A 17,830-nucleotide genomic window follows, 5' to 3' on the forward strand; every position below is an offset into this window, starting at 1 on the left:
TTTGTTTTTCCTGTCCTGAGGATTGAATCCAGGGCTTCACAATGAGCTACATTCCCACCCCTTTGTAAAATTTTGAGACAGGGTCTCACCAAGTTGCTAAATTGCGCAGGCTGAGCTGGGCCTTTGCATCTTTTTGCCTCAGCCTCCCAGATTGCTGGGAGTACAGACGTACCTCACAACTTCTGGCTCTTGTTTTTCTTAATTTTTATTATTCCTGCTGACAAGAGCCACCAAGCCCCACCCAGCTGGTTACTGGGGTAAGTCCCTTCTTCCTTGCAGCCTCAGTTACCTGATCTATAAAATGGTGAAAATGTTTCTGCCTCGCTCCCTGGGGCTGCTGGGAAAACAAGCTGAGGTCATGCAGGTGAAAGCTGGATGTAAACTGTAAAGTCCACTGCATTTTATTGTGAGTGAGCTGGGTTGGAGTTCAACTCTACACGCCCACTTGCAGTGTGGACTCGGGTAAACAGTATCCCTTCCTCATCTAAGTATGAATATCAATAGTATCCACAACTCACAGCTTTGTTTTAAAAATTAAATAAGGTTTAAACAAGATAATATAAGTGTCTAGCACACAGTAGGTGCTCAGCAACTTTTCTCCCTCAAATACACACACAGCCCTTCCAGCAGCCTGCACAACAAAGCGATCTCAGTCTAGAGGGGAAAACTGGCAGCCAATTAAGCTCTTTTTCTCTAGTTTCCATTCTAAGAGAGGAACTCACTGGCCAGAGTCCAGCAAGGTCATTGATGTGGAGAACAGAAAGCCAAACGCTAGCCTCCCACAGGGAGTTTCCAAAAAGTGTGAACACAGAGTTGTGTAATCTGTCCCTGATCCATGTGTCTGTTGAAATGTTTCAGTAAAATAGTCCCAGAAAGGAAACATGTAATCAGGGCAGCAAAGCAGCTTAAGAAAAGAAGGAAGAGAGAGAGGCAGCTGGGGACTCTTGGAAGTGTGCATGTGATTAGGAATAGAAGCACCATGTTCACTGAGCTCCTACTATGTGCCATGCAACATACTCTGATACCTAATAAGATCCTTGCCACAGCTGGGGATGGTGGCTCACACCTGTCATCCCAGCTACTTGGGAGGCACAGGCAGAAGGATCTCAAGTTCAAGGCCAGCCAGGGAAGTTAGTGAGGTTCTATCCCAAAATTCAGTGGAGGGCACCAGGTGTGGTGGCCATGCCTGTAATCTCCGCACTCAGGAGGCTGAGGCAGAAAGATTACCAAAAGTCGAAGGCCAGCTTGGACTTCATAATGAGTTCATGCACAGCAAAACCCTGTCTCCAGGAGGAGGAGGAGGAAGAGGAGGAAGAGGAGGTAGAGGAGGAGGAGGGAGAGGGGGGAGGGGGAGGGGGCCCACAATATATAAATGAATAAAAAAATAAATGAGGTTTGGAGATGCAGCCTGCAATAGAGTGCTTGCCTACCATGTGCAAGACCGTTCTTTCAATTCCCGGTAGCCCCCCCTGCCACACACACACACACACACACACACACACACACACAGAGACAATTCTTGCTATAAATTTAGGCTCAGTTACTGTATTTGTGCTCCCACATTTCAACAATGAAAGAAACAAGAACAATAATACTGAAATTATTTACATAGCTCAGACTGCTTATCAGTAGTCTTACAACTGTAAAGACAGCTCATGACACGGGGGCTCTGCTGATTTCCACGTTATAGGAGAGAAAGAAATCTATCTTCCCCAAGGTCATTCACTCAGCAAGACAGTAGTAGGGGCAGGATTTGACTCCAAGCAGGGCTCTGAAGAACACGGAGCTATGTGAGAACACTTCTAAGGACCCCTTCTAGAGGTGGATCAGAAAGTGACCCCAGGAGAAGTCATCCGATGTGGGAATGATGCAAGGGACCAAGTGATCCCAGGCACTCCCTCTCCTCCCCCAGAAGGACTGTTTGTCCCAGTTAGTGGACGTTCGTCACTCTCCTTGTGACCTAAAGTTTAAAATTTCATTCATGAGTTTACAGACTTGGCAGCGTGGGCAAAGCCCTTGGAGACCAGCTGTTCTAGTCTAACCCCCTCATGTTTCAGACAGAAAAAAAAAATCTTTGAAGGCCAGTGAGAGCCCCGGACAGACCAAGGTCACAGAGCGAAGTTTTGTGTTAGATGGAAGAACTGTTTCAGGGTTAACTATAGGTCATAGATCATCTTGTTCCACAGTTACCAAATGTGGCTGCACAATTGATTCCCTCGGGGAGCTCTTTATGCAGATTGTCTTGGGTTGGGGGTGTAGCTCAGTAGCAGAGCAGTTGCTATGCACATGAGAGGCAATGCAAACATATCTATCTAGATAGGTGTACATATATATAGATACGTGCACACACAAACACAGATACCTACACTCTGTTTTTGGAGATTTAGATTTCAGCTTGCAAAAAGGCCTGGGAATCTGAATATACAATAGATTCACTGGGTGATTTGGACAGCATGGAAACATGGGCTGCATTTGCAGGTTGGAATCCCTACTTGCATTTTCCAGTTTAGGATACAAGGACCCCACCAAGGGACTTGCCCGAAGTCACATAGGAAATCAGTGAAACTCTAGCTTAAGTTTTATGGTCTAAAAAAGCTTCCTGTGGTTAAACTTCACACAGGCCAAGGAAGCTCACCGAGGGAGCTGCTGTGGTTTCCCCCAGTTCTTGATTTCCTTTTTGTACTCAGATTAAGAAACAGGATGATACCTACTTCCTCCACTTCCTGGGCCCTGCTAGATGGGAATCGAGAAACTGAACTCCCAAAAGGAAAGGGAAACAAGATCTTACGTCCTTGTCCTCGTGGGTTCCGTGGGTTTCCCCAAGACAAGCTCTAAGTTCCAGGAATGAGGTCAGACTGCGGCTCTCCAGCTGGTCCTAGTGCAGCTAGCTTGGGGCTGCATGTATTTTCTATTTCAAGAGGATGAGTTTGGAGGCCTTCCCTGTGTAGGTTGGAAAGGTAAATAGCCAGGAGCAGCCACACATTCCTGTACCTGAAAGGCAGCTATAAATAACTTACACCTGCCTTTCCTGAACCTGCCCTTCCAAACCTCTCATCTCTCCTCACTCCCTAACCCTTCACTCCAGGGATACTTAAGCAGAAGGTTTTACTCCTGCTTCTTTTCTCACTACTTCTCCATCACCTAACTACTTCATTGTCTCTCTCCTTCCTTCCTTTTTTTGGGGTAATGGGATTTGATGTTTGGAGGCAAATGTCCTTGGTTTGAATCCTGGTTCAGCTTCCTAAAACCTTTCTGACTTAGGTAGAATCAGGCCCTTCTCTTAATATCAGTTCTTCACCTACCAGGGGACAACACCTACCTTCTTAGATTGTGGTTTTTTAACAAGATCACATAGGTACTTAATAAGCAGAAGATATTTTCTCACAGACACTAGGTCATATGTATAATCAATGGACCAGAGGCATTTAAATACGTATTTGTTCTACAATCTGAGGCACAGGATCTCATGAAAAATCCTGAGGGGATTTGACTGACCTTATCTGATCCAAAAGCTACAACTCTTGTTGCATAGGTCCTGCTTTATCTTGGTCTTAGCCATCCAGCAGAAAAGTATAAAAATGAAGTATAAGAAGTAAAGCCATGGTTTTATGTTGAGCTGTAGGGGATTCAGGTCAACAATTTCTGACATTGCCAGTGAAGCGGAAGACCCAATACTATTATGGACTACTGGACTCTTTTAGAATATTTTGCTGAGTTAACACACCTATAATATTCAAATGATGGAATTAACAAAAAAGGGGATACAGATGAATGTCCATTTTGTATCTGTGTATTCAAAATGGTTAGGATAGATAGATAGTTGCATTCTCTTAATGAATAGAGGGATTTGTTCTAGTAGTGTTTGTAAATAGGATATCATGTCTGCATCTTGTACAGCAAATAACCACTAGGAAGAGAGTATGCAATGTGTTAATTATTGAAACTGTCCTACCAATTTGATTTGAAACTGTCTCATTGCTATTTGTCTCTCAATAAAATTATGGGAAAAAATTTTAAAAAATAAAAATAAATAAATTGTTAAAAAAAATACGTATTTGTTGAACTGAATTGAGGTGCCTGAAAGAATGGGGAGGGTCAGGGGTAGAGACTGGTTTTACCGGAAAGCACATAAGAAATCTTTGGGCCTTAACTCCTAAGTTGGGAGTCCAGGTAAATTGTTTCCAGTGTGTCCAAATGATAATGGAAACCATGTACTTGCTTTTGATAAAGGATCAAGCTTCTTTTGTCTGCAATTGTATCAACTGAAGAAGATAACATGGCTATCACATGCTGTTCAGAAATTCTGCTTGGCAGTTTATGGGTCTTTGATAAATGTTTTAAATGGGAAAATAATTTGTGAGAGGTAGATTAAGTGCTGGATGTTAATATTGTTTAAATCCGCATTTTATTATCAGGAAAACTGAGATTTAAAGAAGGAAGTGGCTTGCTGATCGCACAAGTAGGAAGTGGTACAGTAGACTTTAAAACCCAGGTCCTCCCTCCCCACCCCCCCTGCTAAAATCAAATGCTTCCAGAGAAGAGGGACCCAGCATCAATGAAATGAGGAGTGTGGGCCTCCTGGAACAGTAATAAAATGTCATCAGTTTGCTGTCATCCTTTTTCTGTTCTTGACTCACTCGGCAAATATTTACTGACTGTCCACTACTGAGACTTAGAGAAGGCAGAGCTAACAAAATCATGGTCTCGGGTTTGATTTTAGAACCTGCGCTTTTTTCATTGGATACCCACTTTTTAAAGTTTGGGTCTTGCTCTGCGGTGCAGGCTGACCTTGAGCTCACATTGTAGCTCAGACCAGCCTCAAACTCGCAGCGATCCATCTGCCTCAGCCTCCAAGGTGCCGAGATTACAGGTGTGTGCCACCACGCCCAGCCGGATACAGACTTTATAAAACACCCACTGCTCTTATATGTAATATGGTGACGTTGTGTCTGGGGATAGGGACTGTCCCAAGTGTTCTCACCTTCCCAGCACCCAGCCGGCGAGAAATCAACGTTGTAATGTTTGGAAACCCCTGCATTCTAATCTTGACTGTCCACTAACTCTGCCTCAGGGTCAATATGTGGTTTCCCTTCGTGGCCACTTAGATTAATCATCTGTATAACATGGTCAGTGGCAAAATAATATGTAGAAAAGCTTTTAGAAACCCTCACTAGGAGAAAGAGAAAGCATAGGTAGTCTAAGTTGAAAATCGGCAGCGTTTGTCATCTCGTTAAAACTCAGACCTACCACCCTCGCCAGCGAGCCACAGTAGACGGCCACGACCTCTCTCTCGTCGCCGCCCTCCCCCCAACCCCATTCCCCTCTAGAGGGCACGCAAGCGCTACGGATTTTCTGCTTCGCTTCCGTGCGCCTTCACCTTTCATTCTGCGCATGCGCACACTCATTTCCCGGCAGCCTAAGCAGCACCCACTACGCCTGCGCATTATCAGTCTGGCCCTACGCCGCCTCCCCGGAAACGCTTCCTACCCACGTAACCGCCTCGGCCCCTCGGGTCGTCAGACTTTTGCCTCTCTAGGCTGTTCGGGTCTCTCCTCCATGGTCTGACCTGTTAACAGTGTTTGGGAAGCTAGCCGGTGAGGCCGAGTCGGGCTCGGACGCTGCATCCTCGATTCAGACGCTGGTGAGTGAACCCCAGTGTACGGCGAGGGCCGAGCGGCTCTAATGGATCCGATTTCCCCTCATTCTGGGAATGGTTTGTCCGCTCCATCCTCCCCTCAGCTCCCGGAATGGGCTCGCCCCTCAGCCCCAATCCTTCCCCCCGGGCGGGGTTGCGTTGTCAAGGCGACGGCCGGCGCGGGCTTTTGCCCAGCTGGTACGCTGTCCCAGCAGGTGGCCGGACGAGCCGGGGCCCATGGCGAGGCGGTGCTGAGACGCAGGCGGTGGCCAGGCCCCTTGGGCCGGCATGGCGGGCCAGTTCCGTAGCTACGTGTGGGACCCGTTGCTGATCCTGTCGCAGATCGTCCTCATGCAGACTGTCTATTATGGCTCGCTGGGTCTGTGGCTGGCCCTGGTGGATGCTCTGGTGCGAAGCAGCCCCTCGTTGGACCAGATTTTCGACGCGGAGGTAGGGGCACTGGGCTGGTGGAGGTGGGGTCTTGATCCACTGTGTAGGCTGTTGTGTGACACTACTGCGCTCCGGAACGAGCTGAGCCATGTTTTCGCTGTATGGGCCTGATTTCTCTATTCTAAACCTCAGCGGCCTCATCTGTAACATGGAAACACTTGTAACAAGCAGATGAGTGCAAAGGGAAGGGTCTACATGTTAAGCTAGCTTGCATTCCAGCCAACTCTTTCTTATACTTTCTTATACTTCTGTTTTCTGAATTTGGGAAAGCAGCTTCACTTCTTTGAGTCCAGATACTCAGGGTCCATATTGGGAATAGGTGTGGCTAAGAGGGCATTCATGGGGATCCAGTGGAAACAGTCGGGCTTTGGGATGAGGCTGGCAGGCCTCCATTTAAGTTCCTTCCATTCTTCTTGCTGTGTGATGTGGGGCAGGTGTTTAACAACACTTTTCTTGCTGTTTTTCTGTATACAAAATCATAGGACTGGGAACAGAGAGAAGTGGTGTAGAAAGCCTGCGTTTAGGGTCCCAAACCAGGCTTAAACACACTACTGTAAATACGGGAACTTGAGCAAGTTACTTCACCTTTCTGAGCCTAGAACTCTTTTGGAAAGTGAACAAAATTCTTTTTCTCAGTCACCCTCTGTAAATGTTATGAGGCTCGCAGGGACCTAGGAATGAAAAAGTACTGTGTAAAGTACAACAGGCTTAAGAAGTTGTTACATGTGAAAGGTAGCTGTGGTAAATGGTAAAGAATAGTTGATGGAGCCAGGATACCCGGGATCGTGTCCTCGTTCCTGATGCTTATTCTTTGCATGGCCCCTGGGCAAGTGGTTACTCAAAAAGAGGTGGTAGTAGTAAGAGTAAAAGCTTTAATCGATTTTTGTAAGGATAATAAGAGATTATGGATGTCAAAGGATTTTCTCTGAAAATTGGAAGTGTGGTACAGATGATTGGTATTCAGTAATATCATCAAGGGTAGTGAAGTTTGCATATGTCCCAGTGCTTAGTAGTAACCTCATAGGAGCTTCTTTCCTCCTAGGAAGGGCATGTGGAAATTCTAGACTATGTTGGAGAAACCATCTAATGTACGCAACCTGAGATCCAGGCTAGAATTCAACAGAACTTTTCTGAAGAGGGCAATGGTAAAGATTTTAGGTCACAGCTACTCAACTCTGCCATTGTAGTGCAAAAGCAGCCATAGACAAGAAATAAGTGACTAATTGTGGGGTATGTTCAATAAAACTTTGTTTACAAAAGCACAGTGTCTGGTCAGTGGGGCCATAGCTTGGTGAATAGCCTTCTAGATGTTACATACTCTTGCTATTTCCTTACTGTATCATTTGGGCAACAACTTGAGGTTTTATGTCATCCTCAAAATGAGACTACCCTTTCACCTACTCTGAGGATTAGATGAAATACTACAATGGGTATTCATGAAAGTGCCTTGGAGAGGAAGTGAGAGGACAGACAGACAGACAGATATAGGCAGCCATGCACATGAAGGTCTTTTGTCTTCTGTGTTCTGTGGCATGCTGGGATCCTGCAGCCTGGAATCCTTGCTCTACCAGGTGACATCTCCAGCATGTTTCCATCTGTGATTCTCCCTCAGATCCTGGGCTTTTCCACTCCTCCAGGCCGGCTATCCATGATGTCCTTCATCCTCAATGCCCTCACCTGGTGAGTACCGCTGGTTTTACTGTCTAGCTTTTGGGGTCTTACAAGTGGGACTTTCTAAATTTGGACATGAGCTAGCCAGTGCCTGTGCCTGTTCCTGAAGAGTGGTAGATACAGTGGGTGGCAGAGGAGACAGGCTCTATCGTGGGACTGCTTCCATTGCTGTTGTAACTTAGCTGCAAAGCTCTTCTGTCACTATGTGTGTGCTGCCTGCATGAGAGCATCCATCTCAGATCACTTCCCTAACATGGCATGATGTGAGAAAAAGATTAGGCTGGAAGTCAGGAAAACCTGCTTTTAATCTTGATCCCTCTGAATCACTTCCTTCCTCTCTGGGCTCTGGCTCCTTATCTATACACTAAGTGTAGGACTAGGCAATGTCTAAGGTTACTCATAATCATGGCCTCTCTTTTGAGAAGCACTTTAGCATCATGATCAAAATCTCAAGCTGAAAAAGACTGTAGGCTTTGAATCTCAATTTTACCATTATTCTGTTGACTTTGGGCAAGTTAATCCTTCTGAGCTCCAGTTTTCTCGTCAGTAAAGTGGAGCAGCCAGTAAGGTCACCTGCCTCGTAGTTGTAGGGATTAAATATCAGTTCACAGGAAGTACTTAGAATAATGCCTATTCTTGATCTCAAATTGAAGGCTAAAAATTGGTGGGCTAATTTTGACCTAAATTTGTCTCTCAGGTATGTTCTGTTCGCCATATACAGATGTTTATGCATGAGTTTTGATTTTGGGTTCTTTGCTTTTGTTTTTTGAGACGGGGTCTCACTATGTAGCCCAGGCTTGCCTTGAACTCATGGCAATCCTCTTGCCTCAGCCTCCCCCATGCTAGGGTTATAGGCATGTGCCACCATGCCTGGACTCATGTGTAGTTTTTTAAAATATGTGGAACACTTCAAAAACTTGCATGTCATCCTTGTACAAGGGCCATGCTAAAATTGGGCCTTGCTCCAATTTTTTTTTTAGTATATGTACTCTCAAAGCAAGCTCATATTAAGATTTTTAAACATTTTTTTCAGCTAGTTGAAGGTCAGTATATTTTATAAAAGTCCAAATTTCTGGCTTTTGTTGACCATTTTTTAAGAATTTTAGGGCAACCTTCTATAATAATATTTGCCTAGATGCTAGTAGCTTGTCACCATTTTAACTAGAACCTGTGTGTCATCAAGGTACCCCCAATCCCTACAGTTCCTTTGAGTCACACTTGATAATTATCATCAAGCTTGTACTTTTGTTTTCTTTTGCTCAGTCTGATTCACTCTTTTTTTTTTTTTGTTTTTTGCGGAACCGGGGATTGAACTCAGGCCCTTGCGCTTGCCAGGCAATGATTAACTCTTAACATTGCCTGCCAGGTTCCTCTGGCATCTGATATTGTAATCCTGGCTTCATACTTATCTTGCTCACTTCTGACTATTCTGCTCTCATCCTAATTGTCCCTACCACCCAGGTAACCGAATTTTAAGGTCAGGACAATCGAGTGACAACTCGCTGCTATCCTTTCCCCTACAGTGCCCTGGGCTTGCTGTACTTCATCCGGCGCGGGAAGCAGTGTCTGGATTTCACTGTTACTGTCCATTTCTTTCACCTCCTGGGCTGCTGGTTCTACAGCTCCCGTTTTCCCTCGGCGTTGACCTGGTGGCTGGTCCAAGCCGTGTGCATTGCACTCATGGCTGTCATCGGGGAGTACCTGTGTATGCGGACGGAGCTCAAGGAGATTCCCCTCAACTCAGCCCCTAAGTCCAATGTGTAGAATTGGGCCCTTCGGACGCTCTGCTGGCACTTGGGACCCCTGACACCTTGGGCTGCTCAGATCCTCCAGATGAGGTCCAGCCCGAGGCTGAAAGGAACCCTGGAGATATGGAATCTCTGTTAATGGAGAGATAGCAGGATCCTGCCAAGTAGGCAGGTAGCCGTGAGGATCACAGCTGCAAGAATGGCCTTTGTTTCTGAAACCTTAGTATTAGAAGGTCAGGAAAGGGACTTCTTGAGGGCAATAACAGAGTTGGGATGACATCACTCTAGAGCCATCATTTCTGTCACCAGCTGATTGTTTTTTTAAAAAGAAAGAAAAAAAAGAATCAAGGATATCTAATTGGGGAAAGAATCAAGGATGTCTGATTGGAGTAAACCAGTCATCTAGTCATCTTTTTTACTCCCCTGGGACAGCTGTTACCTTTTCCACATTGCCGAACCACAGTGATTCTAGTTTCTAGATCCTTAGCCACAGAAAGAAATGTAGGTGCAAAGTACCAGGGTGCTGTCAGCGGGAGGACGGCAGATGGAGACATCAAGCACAAGGAAAACAACCATTTCCCTCTTACACCTGTGTGTGTATGTGTGCACCTAAGAACCCATGGCTATCTTCTATCCAGTCCCTCTAGTGGGTCCCCGTCATACTGCCAACTGTCAACATAGCAGGCCATAGAGCCTAGAGAGGAACCACAGCATGACTTACAGTCTGACCCTCAAAACAGTCACTGTCTGTTCCCTAGGAAATAGGCTCCCATTGGACCTCAGTTCTGGAAGGAATTTTTCCTGTCTTATTTGGAATTTTCTGGTGGGAAAGGTCTAATGGATGTCCAGAGATAAAAAGCTCAATTTACCAGCCTGGGCTATACTGGGAGAGAGATGAATTTGCTGCTAAGTTTTTTGTGGGTGTTTTTTTTGGTAGTGGTGGTGGGGGTGGGGGTGGGTACCAGGAATCAAACTCGGGACCTTGCATTTACAAGGCAGGCACTTTTGCCACTGAGCTATATCCTCAGTTCCTGCTAAGATTTTCTTTGGGGTAGAATTTCCACCATGAAGACCTGCGGCTGTCCTTCCTATACACATAAATACAGTATTTTCCATGGTTTTGCCTGTACTTACTTTGTAATGTTATGGTTGGGACTGAGAAAGATTATCACAGCCAGCAAAGGAGCTGTGAAGAATTATGCCATCTCCTTTTGTGAACCTCAGAATTACTCTGCATTTGGTTAAAATAGGTACTTAGTATGGGGAGCTTCTGTGCCCCGCTATCTGTGCCTCTGGCTAACCTTATGACTGTTGGGAGCTCTTTCCCACTTGCCTGTGCTTTCTGAATGTGTACATGGAGTGCACAGGCTTAGACTCAGTTCTGCATTGATGCTATCGCAGATCCTTTTGGCTCTTCTGGATTTTGCCCAAGAGAGCTGTCAGTTTTTAGCTTTCAGTGTTACAGTTCTGTAGATGAGTTTTGTGGGTTTCCTTAGGAGTCTTTCTAGCATTCTGGCTCTGAGCCCTGCAGAGTAGGGATTTGAGGTTGACAGGATGAAGATCTAAGTGTGAACAACTTGGGCAAAAGCTGCAAGAGTGAGTCGGCTCAGTAACATAGCATATCAAGTTGGAAGGTAGCGCTTGCTGATGGGACATAGAGTTTCTAGCTGCAGGGTCCAGTGAATTTATCCCTAGACTTCACAAACTATAGGCCTGTGACTAGTTTTGTTTGTTTTCAGCCCAGGGTAGCCTTGAAAGTTTGATCTTCCTGAGATAGGTGTGTGCCACTGTACCTGCACAAGGCCTGTGACTATTTTAAACGCCTCAGGACACTCGTGTCTTGTGGCTACTCTCCCTTGATGTGGCGTGGCTGGAGCACCTCTTTATTTTTTATTTTTTTTAAATATTTATTTATTTCTTTATTTTGTGTGTGTGTGTGGCCAGCTCAGCCCACCAGGGGGCGGGGCTGGCTGGCATGTGGTGCTGGGGGATTGAACCGCGGTCCCTGGGCTTTGCGTAGCTTAGCTTGTTCTAAGTAGGTGCTTTAGACCACTGAGCCATCTCACCAGCCCAAGGAGCACCTCTTTAGAATTTCCTTTAAGATGTGGATATTTGGTCTTGGCTTGCCTGGATCATACCAGTGAAGAGAAATTGTGTTGGGCCATCTATAACATATAATTAACATATCACATAACAGAATTTTCTTTATGTTTTCATTATAACATTAAAATGAAATAACATAAGCCCAAATTTAATGCATAAGAAAACTTACATGTCTGCTTAATAATAAAACACCTGTCTTCACAGAAGTAGGTTAAATACCCTTATTGATAATCACTGTGTTTCACTCGCCACATCCCACAAGTGAGTGGAACATCTGGTATTTATGGGATTAGACTAGACTGTGGCAGGCACAGGAGGCAGTTAGCACACAAGTGCACCCTCCCCTCTACAGCGTTTGGCCGTTGGCTTCACAGTCTGTTCAAGTACTGTGCAGCTGAGTAGTGAAGAATATCACTAAAAACCACATAATGATGCTGTGATCCTGTGGGGTTGCATGACACCCTGTACAGTTGGTTTAGGGCTTATGTGTTTTTTTCTGTGTGTCTTCTGTAGTGACACATCTTCTGTCCCTCAAGTATTAGTTTAACTTAAAAATGGTTCAGCCAGAGGAATGAAGTTTTCATACAATATAGCAACCAGGGGGCCAGGGAGATGACTCAGTAGAATAAGCGCTTCCCTGGCAAGCACAAGGGCCTGGGTTCAATCCCCGGTTCCACAAAAAAACAACAACAACAAAAAAAACTAAAACAACCCAACAGTATAGCAACCAGGCTCAGTGACCTTATGATTTTCACAATTTTTATTAAAGTAACAAAAAGTAGTTTCTAGAGGCCATCGAGTGCTTATCTAGAAGTGAGCTAAGGGCATTTACTGGTATGTCTTAATTTTTGCAACAAACGTCTGAAATAGGGAATACCATCATCTGTGTTTTGGTTTGGTTTGGTTTTGTCTTTTTGAAACAGGGTCTTGCTCTGTAGTTCAGGCTGGCCTTGAGCTCATTTTGTAGCCCAGGCTACACTTGAACTTGCCCTGATCCTCCTGCCTCAACCTCCTGAATCCTCGGATTACAGGGGTGTACCTCACGCCTGTCTCATCATGTTTTTATTATTTTGTGGTACTGAGGGTTAAACCAAGGACTTTTACACTGAGTTATGTCTGTAGCCTTTTTAATCTTTCCTTTTTTTTTGAGACAAGATCTCACTAATTCATACTGGCTTTGAACTCCCTGTGTAGGCAGGCTTGCTATGAACGCAAAGCATACCTCTTGCCCTAGCCTCCCAAGTGCTCAAATTATGGTATGCACTGCCATGCCTGGCTTTTTAGTTATCTTGAAGACAGGGTCTCACTGAGTTTCCCATGCTAAACTCAAACTTGAGGTCCTCCTCCCTCAGCCTCAAGAGTGCTGGGGTTACAGGTATGCAGCACTGTGCCTGGGTGAGAGCATTTCTGTTTTATAGATGGGGAAGCATTAAGAAACTTGCCCAAGGCCCTGCTTAGGCAGATGCAGGGGCCAGGGGTTCGATTGCTGGCCTGCCATGCTGGCCCTTCCCCCAGGGCCTGCTGAGACAGTGATTAAGACTGGACATGCTGGCACATGCCTGTAATCCCAGTACTTGGGAGGTTGAAAACAGGATAGTCACTATGAGTCTGATCTGTGTAGTAAGACCCTGTAGACCTTGTACTAAATACATTAAGAAAAAATAAGAAAAGAAACTCAAGATTATTTGAAAGGAGCTGATAGGGCCAGGATTTGGCCTCGGGTAGTGACCTTAATAAACTATTCTAAAGCGATCATTAGGGATCTGTAAGTTCTGATTGGTCAACAGGCTATCGTCTTTTAAGCATACCTTCTCATCCCACAGTATTAGGTATTGAGACTGAATAGTGCTTTATAATTATTACAGTGAGTCCTCCACTTATGAACAAATTCCATTCTGGGAGAATGTTCATGAAGTAGGATTTGTTCCTTATAAATCTAACAAGGTGAGTCTTATATAGTACACCTGTGAAAGCTCACAACTCAAATATTCATAAGTCAGGGACTTACGGTACTGGCTTTCTAAGAAAAACTGATAAGCAGTAAACAAAGTATGACCAGAGATTTCCAGATGATTGTAGGAATGCAGGAAATGTCTATTTCCAAAGGATAAAGAATGGTACCTAGATCAGAAAGCTGCTTCCAGCCCACCATCTACTTGACCTGTGACTTTCTAGGGAACTATAGTTGGCTTCCCTTGGTCACCTACCACCTGAACTCTGGCTGTTCAGGGGAAAAAGAGGAGAATTTTATATAAATTGTGCTTAGAATAGTTTATAACCGAGGAAGATAGGAAAGGAGGAAGAGTGTCTGGCTCAGAGGACAAATCAGAGCCAAATAGGAGCCAAGACACATATGGGAGGGGGAAGATTAATAGGAAGCCCTAGGTCCCTCGAAATCCTGGGCTTGCTGGTGGTGCAGTGCAGTTTGTCCCAGAGGCTCAGTTTCTTGGACTCTTCCTCTGACTCACAGATGGGCTTCATCTGGCAGTCCCAGAGGGCAATTGGTGACTAGCAACCACAGAACTTCAGGGGTAGGACTTTGGGGACCCAGGGTCCGGGGCTATAGGGGAGGATTCAAGGTGCAGGGAGATTGCTGGGGGATTAAAAGTTGTCACTTGAGATTTTCTGTAGTGAAGTAGTAAAGGTGATGAAAGCATTGAGGCAGGAAGGGTAGAGGGAGCTGAAGCTTGTCCTGCTACAACCTGGAGAATTATAGGGTCCAAAGGTAGATGACTTCAGAGAGCTGCAGTGGAGTATAGGGTTAAGTCCTGGCATTAAGCTCACTCTAACTCAGTTTCATTTGTAAAATGAGGATAGTTGTATAGTCAACCTTTGCTATCCGTGGGAAATTCCTTTTAGGATCGACAAGGATACCAAATTCTGCAGATACTCGAATCGTTTATGTAAGATGGCATAGTAAACAAATAAAACATAGTATTTCCATAACCTACATGACACCCTTTTAATAGACTTTAAATACTCTCAAGTACTTATAATATGTAATGTAAATGCCATCCAAATAATTGTGTTGCCAAGCATGGTGGTGTACACCCAGCACTTGGGGGGCATGGCAGGAGGATAGCCACAAGTTTAAGGTCAGCCTAGGATACACAGTAAGTTCAAAGCAGGTCTGAACTACATAGCAAAACCTGTCTCAAAAAACAAAAACAAGCAAAAAAGTTGTGCTGCATTGTATTATTTAGGGAGTAATAAGAAAAAGTCTATACATGTTTGGTGCTACAGAAATTTGGTTCTTTTTCTAAATATTTTTGGTTCATGGTTGGTTGAATCTATGGATGTAGAATTCAAAGATCTAGAACTCACAGATGTGGATGGCCAATTATACTTCCTTGGATTACGAGAATTTAAAAGAGATGTGTGGTTAAAGAACACACAGTGCCTGGCAAATAGGCAGTGATCCATAATTCTGTTATAGTTATGAAGCTACTGCCTACCTCCTCATTTTGCAGAAGAGATGATTTTCTGCCATACCACTGTGTGTTTTGGTGTTACATGGGCTGCAGGCTTGCCTGTGATGTAGGTCCTGCCACCAAGTGGTATCTTCCTTGCTCTGTATATTCCCACTTAACCCAAAGAGATGAGCATCAGTATTTCTCCAATTTTGCAAGCAAAGAAATTGAAAATTAAGGACTGAACAACTTTGCCTGACATCACACAGCTGATAAAGTTAGGCCTATTTGCCTCAAAGAACCAATCCTGTTCTTACATTTCAGTTGTTGGCATAGTACCTAAATCTAGACAATTGGATTGACAATCCAGTCAACAGAAGGGGAATATGAAATAATTCAGCATGGGCCAGGGAGATAGCTCAGTGGCTTAAGTACCTGCCTGGCAAGCACAAGGTCCTGAGTTCAATCCTTGGTACCAAAAAAAAAAAAAAGACTGAAATAGTTCGGCTTGTTAACAAGCGGCTAGTTCCCTAAAAGCCCATGGTAATATAGCTGCTCAAAAAAAAAACGGGGTCGATACTAACCCTGGCACTTCATTGTTGCAAATAACTAGGGAAAAGGTTTAAGGAAAGGCCAAACATTTGTTCTGCACCCCACAACTGGTGTTACATAAGCTTGATTTGCTTAAAGTCTTCATGAGATGAACTTTAGTATCCTTGTTTTAAAAGCAGATGAAGGGGCCGGGGAGATAGCTAAGTAAAATAAGCGCTTGCCTGGCAAGCACAAGTTCAATCCTTGGTTCCACAAAAAACAAAAACAAAAACAAAAAAAAAACAGATGAAATAGGTTCAGTGTAGTCACGTGACTTGCATTCAATAATAAGCGCCAATTCAAACATTTTAAAATTACTCTTTGAAGGGCCAGCCAGATAGCTCAGCAGATTAAAGCGCCTGCTTAGGCAGAGTGCGGCGCCCGAGTTTGATCCTTGGCATGCTGTGCTAGCCCCACTCCTGGGGCATGCTGATAAGGTGATTAAGACTGGGCATGGTGGTATGCACTTGTAATCCCGGCGATTGAGAGCCTGAAAACAGGAGGATCACTACGAGTCCGATCTATGTAGTGAGACCCTGAACACCTTGTAGACCTGTACCAAAATACATTAAAAAAATAAAATTATCCCCTTCCCCCAGTTAACTGTTAGCTGTCTCAGGGATGGCCTCCCCAAATCAGAAGAGTCTCAGATTGAAGTGATTCAGTGGTGGTGGAGAGATTCTAGTTTTGGGACTGTGGTGGGAAGTTTGTTAGAGGCAGACCACTAGCTGTCAGAAGGGGTGGGAATGTGACTAGAGTGAGTGCTGTGCTAGGAGTCACTCTGATCTGGGACCCACAGTCCTTGATCCTGTGGCCAAGCCAAAACCCAGACTCCTACATAAGCTACCCTTATGTTGGATGGCCTGGTAGCGTTGCCTCTTGAGAAACTGGAGCCCAGCTTGGAACTCTGGGCCACAGTGGAAGATGTCATTCTTGCCCTGGTCCAGCCCATCTGGGTACTTGGGACCTCCTAGGAAGGATCTTACCAAGACTAGTGCTGGGGTGGAGGTCCCAGGAAGGAAAACTTGGTGCTTCCCTGATTGCCTAGTGATGGTGCATTCGAGATAGAAGATCGCACTAAGGTTGATGGGTTAGAAGACACTTGGGAAAGAATGAATAAAGGTTATTTTCCAAGATTGATGATACCCAGCAAAGGAATGGAAGTGGTTACTACTCTGAAGTGGGCTGGCATACAGGCTGAGCTGGAAACGGAGGTCACTGGGCTGAGGTTGCACAGGAAGTAGTAGGGGTCTATTGCTTGCTGGAGGAGGTAAGGAGCAGGGACAAGGCTAAGCTGCAGCAGCGTGATCCCCCCATCCCCCCGCCAAGGCGCATGCCCATGCTGAAGCAGCAGCCCTCTGGCCCCGCCAGCTTCCTGTCATGGTCCTGGTGCCTAGAATTGTAGGAGAGGAGCAATGGAAGGGGGTGGGGTAAAGAGGAACCCTTCTTACAGTTCACCCCCTCCCAAACTGCAGATCTCTTCATCACTGCCCTGTCTTTCTCCAGGGAGTGGTCTACATCCGTTGATGGCTTTCATGTTCACTCTTCACAGATTTCTTCCAGGGAATATGAAGGATTATATCCTTGGACTGGAGAAACCTGGGCTCCCTCAGCTTTCTTCACCCCAACTGTATTGTTGTGGATCTTAAGGCTGTTACTAGTGGAGGGTAACCCCAACCAGAGTTTGGGGTTGATGATAAACGTACTAGGTTCCATGGAGCATCAATAGGGTCACAGTGCCAGCTCTCTGCCTGGCCTGGTGTTTTCCCTGATATGTGATCCAGATAGGACATATTGAGAGGCCCAGGTGACACCCACAGGCCAACAGCAGCACAGGGCTGGAGGTGGGACTGTTCCACTAGCCCAGTTACTCTGGGCAGGTTATCCTTGTGCCGTCTTTCTTGGGAAAATGGAATGGGAACAGCCAGAAAATGTGCTGTATTTCCCTCCAAGTGAGACCTAACTGGAAAATACACCCTACCATGATTTTTCAGGATTCTCATAATATAAGGCCTACCCCCAGAATAAGCCCCAGTTAAGATCCTCAGCCAGATGGATGCATTTAGTACCATGGTAGCGAGCCTTTTAGAGATGAGTGCCAAATTGCAACTCAGAACCCACTTATTTATTACAAAGTGCCAATACTATAATTAAACCTGAATACAGTACTGAGGTTTTGGATTAAAGAAACAATTCATATGTTAACATATTTTGTTTTCAAA

The 17,830-nt window shown here is 45.1% G+C and overlaps 2 protein-coding genes across 4 annotated transcripts in view; both read left to right on the top strand.

Moving 5' to 3' along the window:
• Positions 1–5,381: 5,381 nt before the first annotated feature.
• Positions 5,382–17,830, top strand: part of Sys1 (SYS1, golgi trafficking protein) — a 39,061-nt gene continuing 26,612 nt past the window's right edge. Inside the window, exons 1-4 of one of the 3 annotated variants that reach the window (XM_023714795.1) lie at positions 5,430–5,641; positions 5,848–6,085; positions 7,698–7,765; positions 9,280–9,874. In XM_023714795.1, coding sequence (XP_023570563.1) covers positions 5,924–6,085; positions 7,698–7,765; positions 9,280–9,520 — 471 coding nt within the window. In that variant the 5' untranslated portion in view covers positions 5,430–5,641; positions 5,848–5,923 and the 3' untranslated portion in view covers positions 9,521–9,874. Of the gene's footprint in view, positions 5,642–5,847; positions 6,086–7,697; positions 7,766–9,279; positions 9,875–17,830 lie in introns of those variants that run through there. The other 2 variants (XM_004630944.2, XM_023714796.1) reach the window with 2 other exon arrangements.
• Dbndd2 (dysbindin domain containing 2) overlaps positions 7,701–17,830 on the top strand; it is a 38,898-nt gene continuing 28,768 nt past the window's right edge. Inside the window, exon 1 of the mRNA XM_004649078.2 lies at positions 7,701–7,765. Coding sequence (XP_004649135.2) covers positions 7,753–7,765 — 13 coding nt within the window. The 5' untranslated portion in view covers positions 7,701–7,752. The remainder of the gene's footprint in view (positions 7,766–17,830) is intronic.

The sequence above is a fragment of the Octodon degus genome, unplaced genomic scaffold (genome assembly GCF_000260255.1).
Source record: "Octodon degus isolate 3935 unplaced genomic scaffold, OctDeg1.0 scaffold00037, whole genome shotgun sequence".
NCBI classification, from domain to species: Eukaryota; Metazoa; Chordata; class Mammalia; order Rodentia; family Octodontidae; genus Octodon; species Octodon degus.